Source organism: Cryptomeria japonica, chromosome 3 (genome assembly GCF_030272615.1).
Source record: "Cryptomeria japonica chromosome 3, Sugi_1.0, whole genome shotgun sequence".
In the NCBI taxonomy this organism is placed as follows: Eukaryota; Viridiplantae; Streptophyta; class Pinopsida; order Cupressales; family Cupressaceae; genus Cryptomeria; species Cryptomeria japonica.
In genome coordinates, this window is record NC_081407.1 from 662,257,266 (window position 1) to 662,282,437 (window position 25,172).

A 25,172-nucleotide genomic window follows, 5' to 3' on the forward strand; every position below is an offset into this window, starting at 1 on the left:
TCTTGCAAACATAAATACAATATTATAGTTTCAGCCACCTTTTTTAGATGTCTTTGGAATTCTTTTCATTTTGATGATGAATCACAGAATGTGATTGGAAATGTTGATGGAAAAAAATACACACAATCGAATCCAGAAAAATACATTAGAAAACAATTGTCTTATCAAGTTTTCAAATACAGATTAAATTGAAATGGAGGAACAATCTCAACTAGCAGCAAATCATACAATCAAAGATTGTCTATTCAATTGATAACTCTTCATTGTTAGAGTGGCGAATAGTCTTTATTAGTAGCATCTTTATTTGGAGAGGATCTATTATTTTTCACAAGAGAAATTAACAATATTAATTTGGGTAATTTATCACTTTGCTTATTGTTATACTCTTAGTGTGATGATACTTTTGGACTTGATTATGTAACTTTTCTTATCATTAAATTATTAAAAAAAAAATACACAACCAAATCAAAAGCTATTACCACATTAATATAATAGACTGCTGAAATTTCATGATTTTACCCATGATAATCTTACTCGTGGATTTGTGATATAACAGAGGACTAACAAGAATCCTAAGACTGTCGCTAAGATCTTGTAAACAAGAACCATGAGAGACATGAAAAGTCAAATAACTATTGTCACATCCTCATTGACGTCCAGAATGTGATGTTTGAATCCCATATCACCCAACTAATCTAACAACACATATAAATAAGCAACCTTTAATGCGAACTTATTAAATTATACTTGATCTATGACCAATATAGGAATAAATAATTGATTTTATATCTTTACAATTATATTATAACTCTCAAAGCATTTCATATCTATTTAATCTTAGTAGGAATCTTTTATTGATTCCCAAGATGAATCATTCAAAGAAAGGTTTAGTTTAAAAAGCTTAGATTATCTTTGAACCATGTCCAAGCAAACAATTTTTTGTACAAATCAAAAACTATTTGGACTCTACATTGTCATGGGCTAGAAAAAGCACTATAAGTACCATCTATCATTAAAAATTTCACCCTAAGAATATGTTGAGAGAACCATGAATATCCTTTGCGAAGTTTGTAGTTAAAAAAGTAGTATCATAGTACTATTTTCTATCTTTTCACTAAGGTTTATTACAGCTTACCTTAATAAATTATGTAATAGTATTTACAAAAATAAAATCAAGAACTATTTTAAATGATTTCAAATCTCAATTAGAATATATTTTTTTTTTTTTTCCTTATTTTATTAGAACAAAATTCTATTTAGCTTTAAAATTATTTTGATAGAGTCTTAATGCTCATGTGAAAAACACCATGGTACTAACATAACAAACCTTAATGAAATGTTCATCCTAATAAGTGATCATTGTAAACCACTAAATATACCATTTCTTAATAGACAATCCATTTCAAAATCTAATATTTTATTGGTATGTGTACGAAGTTAGGTGACCATCAAGCCACAAAAACTTCTTGAAAACATGCTTGTGTTTTGAAAAACATAACATGTGTAGGTACTAACATGCATGCATGACTTTTGGACTGATCAAATACCCCCCTTAGAATTCAAACAAGTTCAAATTTAAAATTTTCAAGAAATATGAAAATAGAAATCATAGGAAATATCAATAAATGTTGAGTGCAATGTTCATCAATTTCATATATTCTATGATTAAATTTAAAGAAAAACCATTAAAATATAATGTTATATATATTTACTTTATAAATATATATTTGGCTTTGTAGGTTATAGCATTTCACAACAAGTTAAGCTCTACAACTTCCTACTCTTTGAAAATTCAAATTTTACTCCCATGAGATACAACTGATACAACTATTTGAGGATACGGTGACCCAACCGGTCCCCAATGATTTTGACTCTAACTTTGGAGACCATGCTACCTCTGATGATGTGAATAGATGCTTCCCAAATAATGTTCATGTTGAGAATAAAGCTATTCCTATCCTATTTTATAAGAGAATTGAAGAGGGTGAAAAAGATAATATAGATTTGTCAAAAGGAGAATCATTCTTTGGACAGGTCTTCCCTACCTCATGGGTTGATAAACTCATCAAAAGATAAAGTGTTATGCCTATATACTCTACCTCTTCTTTGGTAAAGACTTTGGAAAAAGTAAATGAGATCTCCTTGCCTGACTTATTTATCGATAATGCAGCCTTAGATCTTTCTTTTTCTCTTGTAGGTAAGTTATTTACCTTCAAACCCAATGTAGATTTCATTAGACAATGGGCTTCTAATGCTTGAAAACTAAAGGGTAGTATTTTTAATCAATGCTATGTCAAAAGGATTTTTTTATTTGAATTTTTTATAAAATAAGTTATGTCAGAGGCCCCTAGTTCTTTAAAAAGGGGTATAAGAATGACCTCTCCCTTTACAAATAGAAGTTTGGGTTTGACACCAAGTTAGATCTAGGAAGGCTAGCCCCAACTTGGATCAAATTACCTAGACTCTATCTAGATTATTAGAGTCCAAATACACTAAAGATAATTGTTGACTCTTTTGGATCTCTGATAACTATTGTTAAAATTAGGTTATAAAAGACAAATTATTTTTTCTAGACTTTGTGTAAGTGTAAAAATGAATATTTCCCTTCACCAATGTGTCACCCTGAACTCCAAGTTCAAGAAAATACTCCAACCCATTGTTTATGAAAATGTGGGGCTTTTTTGTCAAAACTATTTTAACTTTGAACACCTTGTTGATAAATAAAGAATTCCTAATCCATTAAATCATGTATATAAAGGAAAGGAGGTCTTCTCTGACCTTGTTAGCCAAGTTATTTATGGTGGGTGCTCTTTCTAGGGATAACCCTCCTCCTAGGTTGTAGGTTGCTTCACAAGATTTTATTGCTATTTCTCTTGCTTCAAATGGAGATATTGTTGGTGTAAACTACGTCTCATGATTACACTTTATTTAAGTTGATGTAGGATAATGCATTCATTGCAGTTTGCATATGAGACACTTAGGGAAGAGTGCATCTAGGGAACATTGTTGTAGGATAAATTCTACCTTTTGTGGTGTTATCTTGGTATCGCATTCCACTTTTGGTGGGTGATCCACCTTTAGTGGAATATTCTATTATTTATCCTACATGCCCCTACCTACCCTTGTATCTTATTGGGCCACATGTCATGATTGTGTGCTCCCATAGCCTTGCCTTTATAAGCAGGCTCATTATACATTGAATCCAATCAATAGAATCAACTCAGTTAGTTGGGTATTTTGCATCTTGATAGGAATACAATTTATTCTTTTCACATATTTGGTTCTCTCTTATTTGTGCTATCAATTGGACTCTAGATCTTGGCAAATTCTCATAGATACTATTGAGGAAGGAGAAATCATGGACCCCACTCTACAATATTCGAAGGGTAAAGTTAATTGATTTGATAAATTAAATAACAAATAAATTGAAATCCCCCCCTTCACTATTATTCCCACCCTAGTGGCTTGAGGTGTTGTCTTACCTACCAAGTTGATATCTTTAATTGTGGCTCTAAATATGAATGACCCTATCTTGGCTTCTAACATGTGTGATCCAATTTTTAGGGAATCCAAGCCCTCCTCTAACCCTAATAGGTTTGCTTCTAAAATTCCTTAAAAAGACAATTTAGGAATTTTATACCAATAGATAGTATCCCCAATAAAGGGACTAATATTTCTACCAAGTAAGTGATGAATAGTTGGGCTAGCATGCAAACTCCTAGTAAAGGAATCAGTTTAGAGGAAGTGTTGTTAGACATAAGCAATTCGTTAGGATCTCCTACCCATTCCACTAAAGATAACACTTGGACAATGGTTAATAACAAGAGTAGAAAAAAAAAAACAAGATGAAAAAAAGTAGATATAGAGTCATAAAGAAAATAGGGAAGACATTTACATATGGTGACTAGACAAAGGGAAGTACCTAAGGATATTGTATGGAAAAATAGGGAACACTTGATAATGTGTCAGGTGTGAACAAGATGAGAAAGATAAAATCTTATCTTTGAATATTAGAGGACTAAATATCCCTCTTAAGAAATATATTATAAAATGTCTAATTTTTGACAATAAAGATGATATCTCAATGCTCAAGAAACCAAAATGTCATATTCATTTTTTGTTGAAGTTGCTAACAAAATTTGGGTCCTAATGCTAAATGCAATTGCAGATTTCTTGAAGGTGCTTCAAGGAGGAATTACTACAATGTAGAACCCTATTGGATTGATTGAAAGGACAAGAATATAAAGAGGGGGGTGAACGAGTATTCCCATAAATGCTAAAAAATTTAACAAACTTAACCTTCTGCTAATAAATCAAACTTCATCAATTATGCTTAACAGACATCAAATAGAAAATGTAGAATAAACATGAAAAACAAAGCCACAAGAGAAACATCAGATTTTATATGTGGAAAACCCAAATGGGAAAAACCATAGAGAGTGTTAACTCTCAAGAGAATATAACTAGTTATACTATGTTTTATAGAAGGGGTGGCTTATTGTTGGGTGGCTCACTACCAAATTACAAAAACATCTCACGGTTGGACTGCTCAATGCAAAGATACAAAGAAGACTTACTATCAGAAAGCTCACTGCAACAGGTATGATTGAACTGAATAGAATTGCATCTCCAAATGCATGAGGTCAGTTTCAAGATTAAGATTAGATCATAATTCACAAACTCTACAGAAAATCTGGTGAAATATATTTATACAACTATCTTGTAGAAAATCTAGTGAAGGACTATTGGAACACTAACTGCACTCTGACTCTGCACCAACTGCCTTCATTGTCCACAACTCACACTTCACACTCTACTTCTCCGATGTCCTCACTACTATGTCTCTTTCACTAATTACTCACACATATTTCCACATGCATACATTACATGCACTTTGATGCTTTTATATACACACAAGGACTCATACGTAGGATAATGTGACAAGGAAGCTCAACATGTTATCCAATAAAGCCTTGACCATAAATGAGATAGAAAAGTCATCCTTCACAAGATCTCTACATGCTTCCTTTTAGATAATTCATTTATCAATGCATATAACTTAATTACTAGAATGGGACAGGGTCATTCGGACCCATAGATGATGAGCCATTATAAGCATAACATCTCCAAACTCCAAAGTACAAATTTCACACACAGCAATAATACCGAAACACAAGACATGAAGAGATACACTAAAATAGCTCATACTGGAACATGTAATTGATACCGGAACCGAAGGTGGAAGAAGGGTGGATATTTGTGAAAAGGAAAAAAATCTAAATTTGTGACTACTTTTGATATGACCCTTTGTTCCCATAAAGGGAAGAAGAAATGTGTTGTTTGTTCTTTTCCAGTTGAGGGAGCTAGCTAAAACACTCGTCCCCCCTGGTTCAGGGTGCATGTATTTGGGATGGTATCTTTCTATCCTTTTTCTTGTGTTGGTCAGGGTTGCTTGTGTTTTATATCTATCTATTTGGGCAGCCTTGTTTGTTGGGTTCTAGTCCCTGGTTCTCTTTTGTAAGGGGTTTTGGGTCCCCTCAAAACCTGTTTTTACCTTAATATTTCGAGAATCACTCCATTATATCAACTTCATCTTACTGCATCATTTCTCATAGCAATATCAAAATGCACAACACCTACTCAAAACAAAAACTACACATACCGACTGCATACAATATCCAAACTAAATCAAGTAACAAGATTGACAATAATGAACTGCATATGTTGTCTAGTCCAAACGAGATAACTGGTTTGACATCAATGACAACAATATTCACACAAGTCTAACAATCTCCCCCTTTGTCATTGATGGAAAAACATATCCAAATCATATATGTATATAACTCAACTCCCCCTAGCTCATAGAACTCCTTAAATCCAAAAACCTCAATCCTTTCTCCCCCTTTGACATCAAGGACAAAGGATGCCTTTGATGAAAAAAGAGAAAAGAAAGAAAATAGAGTATATACACAACTATAAAAATTTCAAAAATTGAATACCAAAATAGATACAACCTTCAATTGCTCTTCTTTGAAAAGATAAGATTGTATTTCTCCTTCAGTTCTTGAAGAAGAACTTGTTGCATGTTGTGTGCCCTTGGTTTCCTTGTGTTGTGCAATGCAAAGCTCAGGTTTGTTACATGGCCTAACTACCCCCTCTGGATTCTATAAGTCTAGTGGTTGTAGTGGGCATTGACAGGTTGATCTTTTGGTGCAACGGCAACCACACTTGTAACAAGTGGTATCATAGCTTGGTCATAGGTTCAAACCCCTTGGTTGTGTTAGGGGGGGATTATTTCAAGGTGTGCACCCTTGGTATCCTTGTGTTGTGTAACACAATGCTCGGGTTTGTGACATAGCTTAATTGCCTCTTGTATCTATTCTATAAGTCTACTAGTTGTATCGAACATTGACAGGTTGATCTTTTAGTGAAATGGCAACCACACTTGTAACAAAAATTCTCAAGAATTTATGACCAATTTAATGCTAACTAAAAGGCTTATACACTCTATTGATAGATCAACAACATGGAAGAAACTATCCAGAGTAGATGGATTCTACTTATACTTAACTGTACTGCCAAGAATGCTGAAAAATGCTCCAAATTAGCTTCAACAATCTCTTTCATTTTTCAAAACATATTCAAAAAGTCTTCTCTCTGTCTCTGCAAGAATAAGAATTCAGCTTGAAGAGAGTAACTTATCCTTTTCCTCTTCTCACGGTCCTTATCACTCATGAAATCAAAGGATTTGCCTAAAGAACTCAATTCATCTTCAATAGCATCAATTTTGGCTATGTGCTTCACTGCAGCTGTCGGCCAAGAGATACAATACCTATAGACTCTGTTGTCATTGCAGATATAGTATCTCAACTCCTCAAAGAACACGGATAAAGATGTATGTGCATCAACACACTCACTTAACAGATTCTACATATCAACACTTTTATCCTTATATACTCCACCCTCAACGGATTGCACAAATAACTTCTCCTTAAGATTTTTATTCAAAGATTCCAGAACCAAATTACTGATATCATCAATGCTCATGCTATTCTAGATCAAGTAATTCAATAGAACACCTTCAATTCTATCTGACTCAACTGAAGTCAGCCACATCACACTAATTTTCTTAATACGATCCATACTACCAACTGATTCAAGCAAATTTGATTCATCATTTGGCTCTCTAACTTCCTACTCTACAACCATCAAATCTCCTTCAGCTACAAGACACTCTGGATCCTCAATTACAATAATATCTCTCTTTGACATCCTTCTTGCTTTTCTTTGACACTAAAACATAATCAGAAATAGACTATCTTCTTTTCTTCTTTCCAAAGGAAGAACCTCCAAAACTAAAAACAATGGATATCGGGCCAACACTCCACATGTTTAGAAATGCTTTGAAATATGCATTCCAAACTTCCTCTTTATTATCCAAACTATTCAAATATCTGAATATTTGTCTCACAACCAAGACACAAAATTCCCATATGACGTTGTCTTTTACTGGAAGGGATCGCAAACAAGACATGACCAAACATACAAGAAATGAACCAAACCAGAAGGGATAATTTAACTCTTTTGACATCTTAACATTTTTCAAAATAAATTCTCTCACCAATTCACACAAGTCAAATGATTTGTTCTCCATTAAAAGCATGTGTGCCATATATACTGCAATTGCCGAAGTGGCACCTTCCTTATTCCTGAAATAGATATTATAAGAGATATTGTAGGCAACATACCTCACACAAAGTTGATGATATTGTCAATGATTAGGGATCGCTAATCACCCTTCATGTCAGTTAGGGTTTCCACTTCTCTATTTTTAATTGAATTCTTAGCCAAAATCTCTCCATTGTCACACAAACTAGTGATTACAAAGATAGCCTTCTTTGTGATTGGATAGGATTTGTCCAACATGATGTTCTCATCCTATACATGGCTAAGGATCACTCAGTTAACTTCTACATTATCAAACCAGGGGAATTTCGTCCATAGATTCAGACCATTTCTCTTCAATCCCTTAACCCTCTGCAACTCAACATCACTTGGACCAACTTCCACATTTCTAATTTTCTCTGGGTTAAATTCGTCTCGAAATACCTTTTCCAAAAATTGAAACTCCTTGAGCTACTAGATTCTCCAATGATCATTTTTCCTTCCATGATTGTTGGCACTACTCTCTTGCTTTGTCGCCCCTCTACTATTCACAATATTCTTAAGCACAAATGACTAATAATGAAAGAATAAATTTTAAAAGTCGATACTTATCTCTCCAAAAAAATTCCTTTTAGGGTTTTTCCACCAAGAACTGTCTTATTGATGATGCCAGCAAAATATCTTCAATTAATGGATAGCCTCTAAATACAATCATGTCAGATCAACGAAATGATCCACTCAAACAAGGGAGAGTGAAATATTTTTCCTTCAAAATAGAACTCCCCCTAAGCCAAAGCACTATACTCAATTACTGGAGGAAGAGGTGTCTACACTGGATTCTAGTACATCAAGCTCACTTCCTTTGTTCACTTCTTTTCCAGACTAAATTTTTCTTCTTCTTTGATTTATCATTCTTCATTACACTCTTCTCAACAGATTTTTCCACTTTTTCATTTCTACATTGATTATCATAATGTCCAGACGGTTTCCACTTGAAACAACTGATAACCTTCTTAACTAGATGAGATCTATATCTACATTGATTATCTTTATGACCATAGTCATTGCAAGTATAACAATATCCATGAAAGTTGTAATTCATCTTGTTTTCTTCAACCAGATTATGATTTTGACTTACAATATGATTTCTATAGTGATTTTCTTTATGACCAAACCTCTTACAATTATAACATTGAAAGCTTCTACAGTTCACAACCTTCTGTCCAAATTTATTAAATTGAAAACAATAACTATTAAAAGATGGGTACCTTTGTGCATTAGGTTTTCGAACTGGTGCCCTTCTCACATTAGTATTATAATTCCAAGTCTTTCCTACATCTTCTGATTTCTTCTCAACTTTAGCCTTAACCTCTTTGACTTTGTCTTTATCACTCTGATCCGAATACATACTGGTTGGAATCCAAGTTAAGTCTTGTCTTACTAAGCTTTCTGCATACTGATCAAATATTCCAGGAGCTTGCTACTATCAAGGACCTTATTTTCTACCTTCATATTCTTCACTTCTTATTCAATCTTTCCACATTCTTTATATTTCAGCTTGATTGTTTCTTTCAACGATTGCTCTATCTTGTCTTTATGCTCAATGTGTTGCATCAAATCTTTAATAGTCTCATTTTCCTGCTTCAATTGATTGTTAACCTCCTTGTGCCTTAGTTTAATTTCCAAATTTTCTCTCTCATCTTGTGCACACATTCATTTTCTACCTTCATGTATTCTCTTTCAACTCCTCATTCTCTAATTCAACACTTTCCAAATATTCAAGGGTTTTTTGCAAGTTTTCATCCAACTGAAATTATTCAATCATGCACATGGGTGCAATGATTCAACCAACATGGATCTCCCTCAAGTGGTAAAGCTTCTAAGTAAGGGACCAAAGCTCTGATATCAATTGTTGGATTGGTTGAAAGGACCAGAATACTGAGAGGGGGGTTGAATTAGCATAACCATAAATACTCAAAATTTTACCAAACTTAACCTTCTGCTAATAAATCAAACTTCATCAATTATGCTTAACAAACATGAAATAACAAATGTAGAATAAACATAAAAAACACAGCCACAACAGAAACACCAGATTTTATACATGGAAAACGTAAATGGGAAAAACCATAGAGAGTGTTAACTCTCAAGAGAATATAACTAGTTATGTGGTGTTTTACAAAAGGGGTGGCTAACTATCAAGTGGCTCAATACCAGATTAAAAAAGTGGCTCACTGTCAGAATGCTCACTGCAAAGATACAAAAGATGGCTTACTATTGGAATGCTCACTGCAACAGGTATGATTGAACTGAAGAGGATTGCATCTCCAAATGTATGAGATCATTTCAAAGATTAATCTCACATCACAATTCACAAACTCTATAGAAGATCTGGTGAAAGATCTTTGTACAACTGTCCTACAATAGGTTCGATGAAGGACTACTGCAACACTAACTGCACTCTAACTCTACACCAATTGCCTTCGTTGTCCACAACTCATACTTCACACTCTACTTCTTTGTTTTCTTGGTTTCTATGTCTCTTTCGATACTTACTCATACATATCCACACATACATACAATCCATGCACTTCCATGCTTCTATGTATATCGGAGGACTCATACATAGGATAATGTGTCGACCAAGCTTGACACGTTATCTAATAAAGCCTAGAACATAAATGAGATAACCAAGTTAGCTTCCACAAGATCTCTACATGCTTCCTTTTACATAATTCATTTACCAATGCATATACCTTAATTACTAGAATGCGACAGGGTCATCTGAACCCATAGATGATGACCCATTGTAAGCATGTATCATATCCAAACTCCAAATTACAGATTCCACACACACTAATAATATCGAACCATGAGACATGAAGAGATACACCAAAATAGTTGATACAACACAGGATTCTAGAAATAGAGATCTTCCAATAGTCACTCCATTATATCAAATCCATCGTACTACATCATTTCTTATAGCAATATCAAAATGCACAACACCTGCTCAAAGCAAAAATTGCACATACCAACTACATACAATATCTGGACCAAACTGGATAACATGATTGATAATAATGAAATGTATATATTGTCCAATCCAAATCAGATAACTAGTTTGACATCAATGAAAACAATATTCACACAAGTCTAATAGAACCCCTCAACTATCAGTTGAAGAATGTTAGATCAATGCAAAAACAACCTCATTGTCAACTTTAATTTGATCTACTCATGTTAAGTAAAATATCTCTAATGTGTATGCTCCAAATTCTTAGGCTACTTGGAAGTCACTTTGTGAAAAACTAATACCCTTGGTGTACTCTCAAAATAACTACCATTAGATGATGGTTCCAGAGATTTTAACACCCCCTTTTTTCCCTTGGAAAAATTGGGTATACTGGAGGACTATTTTGATAATATGATGGGTCTTGTGGAGATTTTAAATAGCATAGGTCTAATGGATGTTGACCTTAAGGAGGCCCTTTTTACTTGTCCAAATAGTAGACTTGGAGATGATCTTATTTAGGTGAAGTTAGACAAGTTCATCATTTCAAATGGGTGGAATATTCTCCCACACCCTACTTTATAAGCCCTCTTATGATTGGTTTGGACCATAAACCAATTCTGTTATAGTAGTATCTCACTCCCAAGATATTTCCTTTTCCTTGTTTATTTGAAATTTTGTGGACCTTACATCCTGAATTTAAGGTTTTGTGGCTTGTTTGAAAAGTCTTGTTATAGGTACTCTAATGTTTAGAGTTGCTTCCAAACTTAAAGTTATCAGGAAAGAGGTTAAGGTTTAGAATTAGTAAACTTTTGGTAATATATTCCAGAAAAATCTTAGCTACCAATTGAGCTAAAGGAGATTTAGGAAATCATGGCTACTGAGAATATGGAGGTGGAAATTCTACTAAAAGAAAGGCATCTAAGAGGAGAATGGAATTGTATTCTTAAAAAATAAGAAATTATCTAGAAACAAAATTTAATAGTTCAATAGCTTCAAGAAGGTGATAAGAATACACAATTCTTCCATAAATCCACCTTAAAACATAAAAAAGAAACACAATCAAGAAAATTATTGATGCTAAAGGTAAAATTTGGGAGGATGAAAAACATATTGGTGACATTAAAGTTTGGAACTTTTTTTCATTACTATATTGGAAGTTTGGATTTAATGACTAATTCGTTAAACTTTGCATTGGTGATAGAAGAAGGGTTTCACAAACTAAGATAATAAAACCACTAATCTTACCTAAGGAAACAATATATTAAAAGAGGAGGGTAAATCCAATAGATCTAGCAACAATTTAATTGGAAATGAGGCCGAGAATACTGATCAGATTTACTAATTTGTTGTCTCCCCCTTTTGAGTTGATATTTAGTTGTAAATTGTGAAGTTAGGGAAAGACAATAGATAATTTGCCCTAGTCCTCTCCTTTTGCTCTGTCAAAATTTGAAACTATTCATCGTCATCAACTCTGTCAACATATTTGAGTATAGATCCTGATTCAATTAACTACACATAGAAATAGAGGAGAAAGGGTTTGGGTTAGGGGTTTGCCCTAGGTCAAACCCCAATCTAGGAATTAACCTTGAATTGAATAATGTAATTGCCAAATTAAATACTAGAAGATATACCTCTCATCTGTAATGGTTGATAGAAAGATTGATGATGCAATGATATTTGAAAGTAATCACAATTGTTGGATTTAAGATCATGACAAACACATAGACACGAGAAAGGAAATCCTAATAAAACACATATACTTCCATGAAGATTGATGTAACTTTTCTGCATAATGCTTGAAGGATAAAATGTTATCTTGAATGTTTGAAAATGTTTGATGATGAATACCTGACTACATGAATGCTAGGGTATGGATTCTTAGATATAAAATGAACTGATAGGATGTCCTTATATAGGGATCATTAGGTAAATTACAAATTAGGCCAACCTCCAACAATTAAGTGTATCCACGGGGACCAAAATTCATTGAGGGAGACAACCCACCCATATTTAATTTGGGTCCTATATAAGGGGGACCAAGGGGTGCGAGGCACCCTATTCTAGGATCAACAAATCAAAAATAGGGGAAGAAAGCTATAGGATGGGGCCCACTTAGCGGTGTCAACAGGTGACATTAAAGTTGGAGTAAAGAGGACATAAGCAGTCCCAAGGGGAACGAAGATAGGACATGCTAAAGTAGGAGTACAATCATGAAGTGTGAATTATACCAATTAAAATTTACGATGCTACATTTAGCCCTCACTTTAATGGGATTATGAGCCTATGTAAAGACACATAATAAAGTAGAAATATGAGAGAGAGAAAAACAACTAGGAGTGAGATCATAAGGATATAAGACATTACTAATTCTGAGGAACCAAGCCTAAATCTTAGGATCTTAACTTACACAACCATATGGAAGGACACACAAAACAAGAACGACAAAAATAAAGACAAAAGACAAACAACACAATGGGTTAGTACTAAAAGAAAAGGCTCCAAGTCAGCTAGTTGTTGAGACCTCGATAATAAAAATGCCTTAGACACTAATATCATTATCATAATGTTATTACAAGAATACAAGTAGTCACATGAAAAGAGAAAGAGCACGATTCAAGTGATGAACCATGATCCATGAACTAAAATGCTATGGGCTCGTAGCAAGGAGAGAGGAGAGAACATGGATGCCACAAGATAGAAATATGTGTTATTCTAGGTGATCCATGAGAAAAAAGAGAAAGAGAGTCATATAACCCATAGGCTAGCAAGTTGTGTTATGCTAGGTGATCCACGAGAACATGGATACTCATAGGAAAACAAGCTATGGTATGTTTTATTATTCATGTAGAGAAGGAGAGTTTGAATAGTCTAGCAAGTTGTCTTATGCTAGTTTCACTCATCTTGAAAAAGGAAAAGCTAAAAGGTCTAGCAAGTTGTGATATGTTAGTCAACTCACCCTGCTACATATGTCATGTCTAGTATTAGGAGTTAAGTATCTCGTATAAGAGTTACATCAAATTTGGAGCGTGCAATAGCTTGTATAAGACGTGTAATTGAAAAACAAAATACCTGGTTTTGTGAATATCTCATATAAGTGTTAAGTTTGGTTTCGAGAATGTATACCCTATATAAGACATATAAAATCACTACATCTAGTTTTAGGAATGAAGCATCAAGTCTGAGAGTTAGGTCTAGTTTTGAGAATGTACACCCCGTATAAGACATATAAAATAAAAAACATATGGCACAAATAGGTTGATATGTATGCCCCGTGCTTAAGATGTCAACATAGAGGTATGTTGATGTCTTAAGGAAGCTATAAATAATGAGACACACCTTTAACACAAAGGAAATATCCTTTAGGCAAAAATGTATATAAATCCAAGCTAAAGAGGCATGACTCTTACAAGAAAGTAAAATATAGTTGTAAAAGTGATCTCTTGCAACAAGTGTAAAAGGGAATCCTTTGGAGGAGAAGGAGGAAGAGATACTTGCTCAAAGACACCTACCTCCAAGAGGAGATTTTGAACAAAAATAACATCATTAACTAAAAGAAAGGAAGGAGAACAATAATTCATACCTTTCTCAGGCTATTGCTAGGTAAAAGGGATTCTTGATGAAGAATGACACACTTTTGACCCTAAGTAAGGGGTTTATTTATAATAGACATGCATTGCCAAGTAAAGAAAAGGTTGTATTTAAGCATACACACCCCTTGCATGATAGATAATCATTGAGAAAAAAAACAACTCCACATAAGGAATAACATCATATCATAAGCAAACACCACTCAAAAAAGGAAAAGTGGATCCTTAGAAAGGATAAGAGATAGAAGATAGAACCAATGTCCCTCAAGCGTAGGGATAAATAGAAGGATTACACAACCTCTAAAGAGAGATTATACATAAAGATATACCACTCCAAGAAAAGATTAAGTCCTAACCAAGGAACGCACATGTACTCATATGAAGAACCATTCAATGCAAGAAAAGACAATGAGCTATGAAAAATATAACTCAAAGGAAGAGGCAATCTTTGAAAGGAGACAGAATTTAGAATATATTATCCTTTCCCTATAAGCAAGGAGACAAGGAAGAATATGGTACTAAACACTATTTGAGTGAATTTCAATGAAGTTTAACTAATTATTATCCTATTTTGAGTTTATAATCTATCATGTCATTTTGGAATATAATGTGTTATCATTTCCTCAACATAAACCAATTGAATAAGGTAGAAAAAATTAGTAAGAAAGCAACTCCAACCAACTTAGTGCAGCCCAAGGAGGAAGAAGATTCGAAGAAAAAATAGTAATCCACCTCCCTTTTATCTCATTTTAATCATTGGACATAATATAGTCTACAACTATATGACTGATTTAGGAGCTAATAGTTCCATTTTTCCCAAGAAGGTAGTTGATATTCTTGGAATTAAATATGAACCTATGGTAAAGAGAGTTGTACAATTAGATACAACCTTTGTTCAGATTATGAGGATCAATAGTAATTTTAAGTTAACCTTCCATCATTGCCCTTGTTGCATTATTTTGTAATACATATCATCCTTTGACCATCCTACCTTCCTTTCCATCTTCTTATCAAGATATTTCATAGAAAAAATGGGTGGGTACTTATCCTCATATTGGTCCCACATGCTATTTTAAACAAGATATGGTTCAATGATTATCATAAATGCAGAGCCTATTGCAAAAAAAACACATTAAGCCCTATATTCCTAGCCACATAAATATGAATTATACTTTGCAAGATTGGCATAACTGATACAGATGAGGTGATGCAGTTAAAGACTGATGACTGCACTGGTAGATGATAGAAAACTATTTGTAATGAAGAAATTGAGATTTTGTGATTAGATGACTTGATTAGTTACTTGTGTTGTCATTGATGGCAACTGATGTTAAATGATGTTAACTTATGTTTCCTGACGTTTGGTTTTTTATCTAAGTGATTCGGTCTACCAGACACAGGGTTTACTAGCATTTTATAGAAGACAGTGAAATAGGACTTTAACTAGTATATGCAGAGATGTTTTACTTGAAGCAGATGATTGGTGATTATTGGTGATTTTTTGTTTAGAATATAAGCTTTTATCATGGTAATGAGTAGCTAACCAGAACTACATCTTGTGATGACTATCGGAAGTCATGTTTCTAATTTCTGATGAGGTTTTGCTAAGGTTTAAGAAGGGTTTTTAGAATTGGTGATGAAATCATCAAACCAGTAATTATTTTTGGTATAGCGGTGATCAATAAGAATTTCACATGTTGGTGATAATGTGGCACAAACTACATGAAATTTTTGAAAGATGTTTTTGTTTGTTTGGAGAGCGAATTTCTTGGGAATGTGCAATGTGCTTAGCGGAGTGAGCTAAGGGTTTGACTTTGTATCAGATCAACTTTCCATGATGACTTATGATCATTCAATGACTAATATTGATTTAAAACCGATTGTAATGATCCACATGATGATCTATGATGTAATTTAGGGTTTAACGATCGACCTAGTGGACAGCATTATTTATGTTGGCATAGTTGATGTTTATTGTGTTGGTGATCTTAGAGAAGAGTGTGAAGCCATACCAGAGAAGAGTTAGGTCTTCCTCAGAGTTGAAGATAGTGAAGCATAACTAGATCTAATATAGCAAGTTGTGAAGTGCAAGTAACATATCACTTTTTCACTATTGTTCTCTAACAATTACAGCAGATTAAATCCCTTAACTGGGTAGGTCCTAACAGGCCTTAAACATTTAAGTCCCCTAACAAGGTAGTTCTTAAAAAGAGTGGTAAATTCTCTCACAAGGTTGATCCTAACAGATCATCAAAGAAGTTGTTGGTGGCATAAAGAGTGTAGGAGGTAAAATGGATGATGATGCAATAGTAAGTAAAATGCTTAGAACTCTTCAACCTCAGTATGCTAAAAGACTATCTACAATCCAAGAACTTAGATCTATTTCAAAGGATAAGGTAATTGTTGACTCATTGATTGGTAAGCTTACAACTTTTGAGTTAAATAGTTTTGACAATAGTGTGACAAAATCTACTGAATCTGCCTTTAAAGCTTATGTTACCATTTCATATGCTAGAAAAGGAAAAGATACATGTCAAAATCATGAGTGTAGGTCAAGTCATGGAAGTTACCGAGGAAATGAAGACAATGAAGATCAAGTGATGGAACTTGAGGCACTGTTGGCAAAAAGATTTCTAAGAGGCACTGGTAAGTATGAAGGAAAGCTACCTTTGAAGTGTTTCTCTTGTAGTAAAGTTGCTCATATTGTTGCTAACTGCCCTAACACTGATAAGAAAGAGAAATTTAGAAAATATAGAAGAAAGGGCAAAAAGCAATGTTATGTTGCAATAGATGAAGGTGTGACCGATGAGGAGTCTAAAGATGAAGATGACAATGAGGAAATTGTGTTTGTAGCCATGAAGGAGGAACTAATAGATGAAAAGGCACTGGTATCTCATATGGAAAAAGTGATGAATGGATTATAGACAGTGGCTTCTCACACCACATGACTAGAGATAAAATTAAGTTCATAACCCTTGATGAATTTGATGGTGGTGTTGTTAGATTTGGAAATAACTCTCCCTACATGTTCAAAGGTAAAGGTTCAATTTCTCTAAATGAGAAGAGTAATGTTGATGATGTGTTTTGGGTTGATGGTCTAAAGCATAATCTTTCAACGGTTGGTAAGCTCAATGATAAAGGTTATGTGCTTGAGTTTAAAAGTGGAGTCTACAGAATTCTTGGAGGTAATGGTGAATTGATTGCTACCGGGAAGCAAACTAGAGGTAACTTGTTCCATTTGAATAGTAATATTAATAATTGTCTGGTTGCAAAAATGGAAGACAGTTGGTTGTGGAATAAAATATGGTGTCATGTTAATTTTGATAATTTGGTTAAGATAAGCAAGTCAACTATTGTAAGAGGATTACCCCAACTTGTTAAACCGGATAGTGTGATATGCAAAGATTATCAAATTGGTAAGATGAACTCTATTTCTTTCAAGAGAAATAATTATACTTCTGAGAATATTTTAGATCTGGTACATATTGATCTTTGTGGCCCTATGAGAACAAAGAGTTGTTACGGTGATAGGTAATTTATGATTTTCACCGATGACTATTCTAAAATGATGTGGGTGATATTTTTTAAGGAGAAAACAAAATAATTTAGTAAATTAAATCATTTAAAGATCTGGTTGAGAATGAAACTGGTAAGAACTTGAAGTGTTTAACATTAGATCGGGGAGGAGAATTCACATCTGATGGATTTGTTAAGTATCATGATGAACAGAGTATCAAGAGACAGATGTTAGCTCCGAGGACACCACAAAAGAATGGCATAGTAGAAAGGATGAACAGAACAATAGTTGAAGCTGCTAGAACCATGCTATTATAGGGTAATGTACCTAAAATGTTTTGGAGAGAAGCAGTCAGCACTATTGTATACACTTTAAACTGAGTACTAGTAAAAAGAGGTAACAATATAACACCCTATGAGATATGGTATGGAAAAACTCCTTGTGTAAGTTATTTCAAAAACTTTGGGAGTCAATGTTTTATTAAGAAAGATAATTACACTGAGAAATTTGATGCAAAACCTGATGAGGGAATATTTCTTGGTTACTCTACTAAGAGTAAGGCATATAAATAATATAATAAGAAAACTAAGAAGATTATTGAAAGTGCTAATCTAAAGGTAGATGATCTCTCTAAAAACTCAAAAGTTACCAGCAAATCTGAGCTTCAAAAAGATGATGACAAACTTGTGATTATTAAACCGGAAGCACGAAACAATGAAGAATTGGCAAATAGAGAATCAAGTGTTCAACCGGTAAGTGATGATAGCGATGAAGAAAATAAAGAACGAGAAGAAGAAGATACAAAAGCAGTACCAATATTGCCCAAGTATGTCAAATTAAACCATTCACAAGAGAAGATTATTGGTGATAAGAATGTTGGTGTGCAAACAAGGAGGAAAATAAGAGAAAACTCATGTTTGATATCTACAATTGAACCCAAAATAGTAAAGGAAGCACTAAAAGATGATGATTGGGTTAATGAAATGAATGAAGAATTAGATCAAATTGAGAAGAATCAAACATGGTCACTTGTTCCTAGACCGAAAGATAAGAATGTAATTGGAACAAAATGGGTCTTTAGGAATAAGTTGGATGAAGAAGGAAAAATTGTAAGAAACAAGGCGAGTTTAGTATTCAAAGGGTATGCACAAGAAGAAGGTGAGGATTATGGAGAGATCTTTGCACCTATAGCCAGATTAGAAGGAGTGAGAATGCTACCAGCATTTCATGCATATAAGGGATTCAAAGTTTATCAAATGGATGTCAAATCAACCTTTCTGAATGGGATTCTAGAAGAAGAAATCTACATTGAACAGCCGGATGGATTTTCTCTATCTGATGAAGAAGACATGGTATGTAAATTGCATAAAGCACTATATGATCTAAAGAAGGAACTAAGGGCATGGTATGAAAGATTACATGCACATGTGATCAAAATTGGATTCCAACATACCAGTAAAGACAGCAACATTTATTTGAAGACTGACGAAGACAAGATTTTGATAGCAGAACTGTTTGTAGATAACATAATTTTTGGAGGAAATGATGAAGTGTATGGATTTTGCTGAAATAATGAAAAAGGAATTTGAAATGTCTCTAATTGGTGAAATAAAGTTCTTTATTGGGTTACAGGTCCAACAACTGGATGGTGGTATCTTTATTTGTCAAAGCGAGTATGCCAAAGAGGTGTTGAAGACATTTGGCATGGAAAATTGCAAACTAGTGGGAACACCAATGGTGATAGGCTACAAGTTGTCCAAACAAGATGATTCTCCTATTGTTTGTGAAAAAGAGTACAGGTCTATGATTGGTAAGTTATACTATGTTGTTCATAGTAGGTTGGACATTGCTCATGTTGTTGTATTAGTTGCTAGATTTTAGAAAGTGCCTAAGGAGGCACATTTGGTGGCAGTGAAGAGAATTTTTGGGTATCTCAAAGGCATAGTAGACTATGGTTTATGGTATCCTTATAAAGGAGATTTTAATTTGGATGTCGTTATTGATGTAGATTGGGAAAGTAATGTGGATGACCGGAAAAGCACAACCGGTGGAGATTTTCTTCTTGGTGGAAGATTAGTGGCATGGACAAGCAAGAAACAAACATGTGTTTCTCAATCTACAGTTGAAGCAGAGTATGTTGTTGCATCCATGAATTGCACTCAGGCAATATGGATGAGACATGTACTAGAAGGATTCAAAATAGATATGTCTGAACCGGTGACTATCTATTGTGATAATACAAGTGCAATAAATATTTCTAAGAATCCTGTATTTCATGCTAGAACCAAGCACATTGAATTGAAGTGTCATTTTCTAAGGGAAAGAGTTCAAGAAAAAATGATCAAGATGAAATATGTGAAGAGTAAAGATCAGATAATTGATATCTTTACTAAGCCCTTACCGAAGACTGCCTTTGAGTTTCTTAGAGGTAAAGTAGGGGTTAAATCCCTACACCAAATGAACTAGAATGATGGAGATGCGTCAATCATGTGGATCTAATGTTTATCTTCACTAAGGATTAATGAGGTGCAAGCCATTCTATAGGGGGGGCAGATCAAATATAAAATTTGGATTTAGTGATCTGATATAATGATTGAATATAATGTTCTGATTTGGTTAGCAGAGATGATGATGACAAAAGTAGAAGTAAAGAAGATCGGTGATGCACATACACCTTTGGCATTGTTGTCAAAGGGGGAGAAGAACAAGATCAGATTTGAGAGAAGAAAAGGATCAGAGAAGTTGGAGAAGTATTGGTTTAGGGGGAGAAGTCAAAAGAAGGAGAACGACAGATGATATGATACCGACAGATGATATGATAACGGCAGCAAGTAGTAGTGATGGTGTTGCAATCTGATTGGTATATCTTATTAGTGTTTCCATCAATGCCAAAGGGGGAGATTGTTGGCATGATTGAAATAACTAATACAGATGAGGTGATGTAGTTAAAGACTGATGACTCCATCGGTATAGGATAGAAGACTATTTGTGATGAAGAGATTGAGATTTTGTGATTAGATGACTTGATCAGTTATCTGTGTTGTCATTGATGGTAACTGATGTTAAATGATGTTCATTGATGTTTCCTAATGTTTGGTTTGTCATTTAAGCAATTAAGTCTATTGAAGATAGAGTTTACCAGCATTTTACAGAAGAATGTGAAATAGGACTTTAATCGGTATATGCAGAGATGGTTTACTTGAAGCAGATGATTGGTGATTTGCACCATTTGGAATATAATATTTTATCATGGTAATAGGTATCTGACTAGAACCGCATCTTGTGATGACTATTGGAAGGCATGTTTCTAATTTATGATGAAGTTTTGTCATGGTTTGAGAAGGGTTTTAGAACCGGTGATGAAATCATCAAACCGTTAATGGTTTTTGGTATTGTGGTGATCGACAACAAGTTCATGTGTTGATGATAACGCGACACAAGCCGTGTAAAATATTTGAAAGATGTTTTGGCATGTTTGGAGAGTGATTTTTTTGGGAACTTGCAAAGTTCTTAGCGGAGTGAGCTAAGGGTTTGACTTTGTACCAGATCGACTTGTCGTGACGACCTCTGATCATTCAACGACTGATATTGATTTGTAATTGATTGTAATGATCCACATGATGATCTATAATAAGTTGTAAAGATCTATGATGATCTATGATTTAATTTAGGGTTTAGTGGCTGACCTAGTGGAAAGCATTATTTATGTTGGCTTAGTTGATGTTTATTGTGTCGGTGATCTTAGAGAAGAGTGTGAAGCCATACCAGAGAAGAGTTAGGTTTTCCTGAGAGATGCAGATATTTGATAAATGATTTTAGATCTGATATAGGTTTGATTTTGGTTTAAAGTTTCAATTTGTGTTAATACTGATTCACCAGCCCCCCCCCCCCCCCCCCCCCGCTCTCAGTATTAATCGGGTCCTCATAGAATTAACAAAGGAATGTATTATTCGTGAACCTACTACTCTTTTCATGGAGGTTCCCAATCATTACCAGGTGAATGGGGCTATTCTTTTTAGTTTTACCCATTAAGGGAGACAAGAGAGATCGAGCTTGGAACCTATTGCATTCATTATAAGAAAATTATCCCAAACCTCTTAAAAACTCAAAAAGATCTAGAGGGGCTCTGAAGCTTTTTTTTTTATTGTTCAAGAGACAAAAATGGTTTGAATTCTCATGTAATGCTTATTTCTCATAGTCAAGATAAATATTTCTTCTCTTTTAGGCTTCAATTTAGTTGTACCAATAATGTAGTTGAATATGAGGAACTTATCCAATGTTTCCAACTTGCACAAAAGAGAAGGATCATATTGATACAATTATTTAGAGACATGAGTTGGTTGTTAATAAAGCTAGATCCCAGAGCAGAGCAAAGAACAACCTATTGAAATCATACAAATACAGTGTTTAAAATTTGATAAAAGGTATTGAGGCCTTCAATGTCCAATTATTACTATACATTAGAATAAGTTATGTTAAAAGACTTGGATGAGGGATACTACTCTTGTAAACACAAACGCACAACAATAATAGAGATGTAAGAAAAAAATGCAAGAAAGGAACACATGCCTTCTATTATCTCAATGATATGAAATTAAAACACTAAAAAACTAACATGCTACAGCCACATGGGTGTTCTCATTACAATCTTCTCCAAGCCAAAGCCATAATTTGCACTACTAGAACTGTCTTCTATAACCCTCATTCACCCCTTAATATTGCACCTATAACTACCTTAGAATGTTCTAAGAAGTGTAGCTTTTTTTCTTTTGGTACCCAATAATCAATCGGTTCATTTTTCCTACCAAAATGAAATTTCATTGAAATTTGAGTTTTGATGGAACAACTTCTAGGAACCATAACTTTTGACTCAGACATCTAATTTGCTGTCTGAGCCCGAATCATGGTTTGGTGTATGTGGCTAGGCATTCTATATCAGATCTGGCACATTATTTACTAGATACCATTTTATTTGATAGTCCCCATCTTTCACTCAAATCTATTTTTATTTGGTAGAGATTGAGGGCATTTTTATTTGTTGGCGATCGAATGTATTGATAGACTGGCTCGGCGTGTCTTTTATAGGCTGCTAGGCCGTGATTGAGGTTGGTTCTGCATGTAGTATTCTGCTTGGTCGTGTCTATTTGAAGTTGTCTGTACCCACACATTATTATTTTGGGTTGGAGTGCGACTCAAGTAAAGTTAGGTGTGGGCTTTTGCTCCACTATTGATTTGTGGCTCTTCTTAGCATTGTTGTAAGTTCCTTAATAGGTCAAGCTTCGACTTGGTTGGTGGATAATTTGAGGAAATGAATTTTTTTAATGGAGAATGATTTTCTAGTTATTGGAATTAACTTTATACCAACTATTAGATTGTTCTTAAGCTTTGACAACCAAATCATATCATTTCGAAAGAACTTGACCTCCTAAACATAACCATGGGTAAAACTTCAGAACTCAAAGCTTTGAAGAAGCATAAAAGTGCACAACAATATCATGTCTAACACACTTTCAAATACATTTGTGTTCTTTCTATTAAAAAAAATTTATAAGAGGACCATGTATAATGTCCTTCACAGTGTATCCTTCAAAGGCATTCTAATTTTAGGGTTGATAGAGGACACAATAAAATATAATTAATTGTATTTAGTTTTGTGTGTCTATTAGTTATATGCAAGGTAATAAACAATGGTGTGTTTTCATATGGTTATTTAAACTCTTATTTCAATTTTATAATATTTGATTCAACAAATTTTGAAAAGGATCTTATACACTAAAACATATAAAATATACATGAAATATATTCTATTTAGTTATTTTTCATTTGAATTTTCCTATTTTAAATCAATGCTAATATGAAAAATATTGTGTCTCCAATGTTTATATATGAATTGTTCTACATAACATTACATGTTTCTCATGCTTTCAGATGGAAAGGAACAAAAAGGAAATGGAAGAAAGGGAGGCAACTCACAAACGAAATATGGCACTAGCAATAATAGGGGGTGTAGTTGCACGTATTGTTCCATGTGCAATTTCATGAATAAAACAAGTGCCACATAGTGGCAAGTACTTGTCTTTAGTAAATAATTTATGTTGTAGTTGATAGATGAGTGATACCATAGTAAAAATGGAGAATTGCAATCAAATTTGATTTTCTCAAATTGAGAAATATGAATATTTTATCTATTTGAGTGATTAATTAGCATAATAAAAAAATCATGATATTTAGTAATAATAATTTTATTTATATTCTTTTAATTAATAACAAAACTATTATAGTAGTTCTAATTCTAACTCTTACTTGAATAGTCTATTATATGTAGTATAAGAGCAAGGTTTGAAAATTCGATACTCTATCTTAGACCAATATCTATATTAAAATCTTGTCTCTTTTGTGTCTTTCAACATTGTCAAACACATTATATTTGTACTTATTTTAGATAAAATTTAGAAAAAAAATGATAATACTTCTAATGTAGCTATGAAAAGAATGAGAAAAAATTATTGTTAGAGAAAATATTAGATTGCAATCATTGCTAAAAATTGACTTAGTACATTTAAACTCATAGGAAGAAATAAAAAATAAGAATTCAATTAGTGTAATATATTCAACCCTTATCTAATTTTTTTAATTATAATGTTATAGAAATTTAATATTGTATAATAAGAATATATAATAGTTTATTTTATGAAAGATTATATGTTATATTATTAAAGATGAGATAAAGATCATCTTTAAAATTTGTAACTTATTTAGTGTACCTCTATCTAAACATATAGATGAGCATTCTTTTTAAATACAAGGTATGGGGTTATAAACAATACTTATATAGATAGATTTTTAAGCTTATAAATGTAAAAAGAGACCAAATTTATAAATAGAACATTTTCTTCTTATCATAATGACATCTATTGATCTTCTTAATTTAGACTCATTATATTATATAATATAAGAAATAAACAACATAAACCAAACTTCTCTAGTCAAAATTGGTGTACATGTGTAATTACATTTCTATATATTTTCCCACACTTTTATACATGATAATGTAAGTCAAAATAACTATCATAAATCCAAAGTCATCCTATCCAACAAAACTTCCATGAATTTTTTTTGAGGCATTTCACCTTGAATTAATTGCAAATACCATATTTCTTTCCTAGTAATTTTAGTTGCAAGCGTTTGAAATTTTGTTCGAAAATTCTCTATTTCACCATTTGGTGCCTGCAAATTCAATTCATTTATTTTCCTAAGTCGTTTTATTATCGACACTATTGCCTGTATATCACTCCTTCATCCTTTGTGTAGAGTTGTATATCTTCCTGGGTGAAGGCTTTATTATTTTTGATCGAGGGTTTCTAATTTTCTTTTTCCAGGCACCTAT

General features: G+C 33.4%; 1 protein-coding gene across 1 annotated transcript in view; it reads left to right on the forward strand.

Moving 5' to 3' along the window:
* Positions 1-23,973, forward strand: part of LOC131068411 (immune-associated nucleotide-binding protein 9) — a 91,035-nt gene extending 67,062 nt beyond the window's left edge. The window contains exon 6 of the mRNA XM_058003600.1: positions 23,714-23,973. Coding sequence (XP_057859583.1) covers positions 23,714-23,827 — 114 coding nt within the window. The 3' untranslated portion in view covers positions 23,828-23,973. The remainder of the gene's footprint in view (positions 1-23,713) is intronic.
* The last annotated feature ends 1,199 nt before the right edge of the window (positions 23,974-25,172 follow it).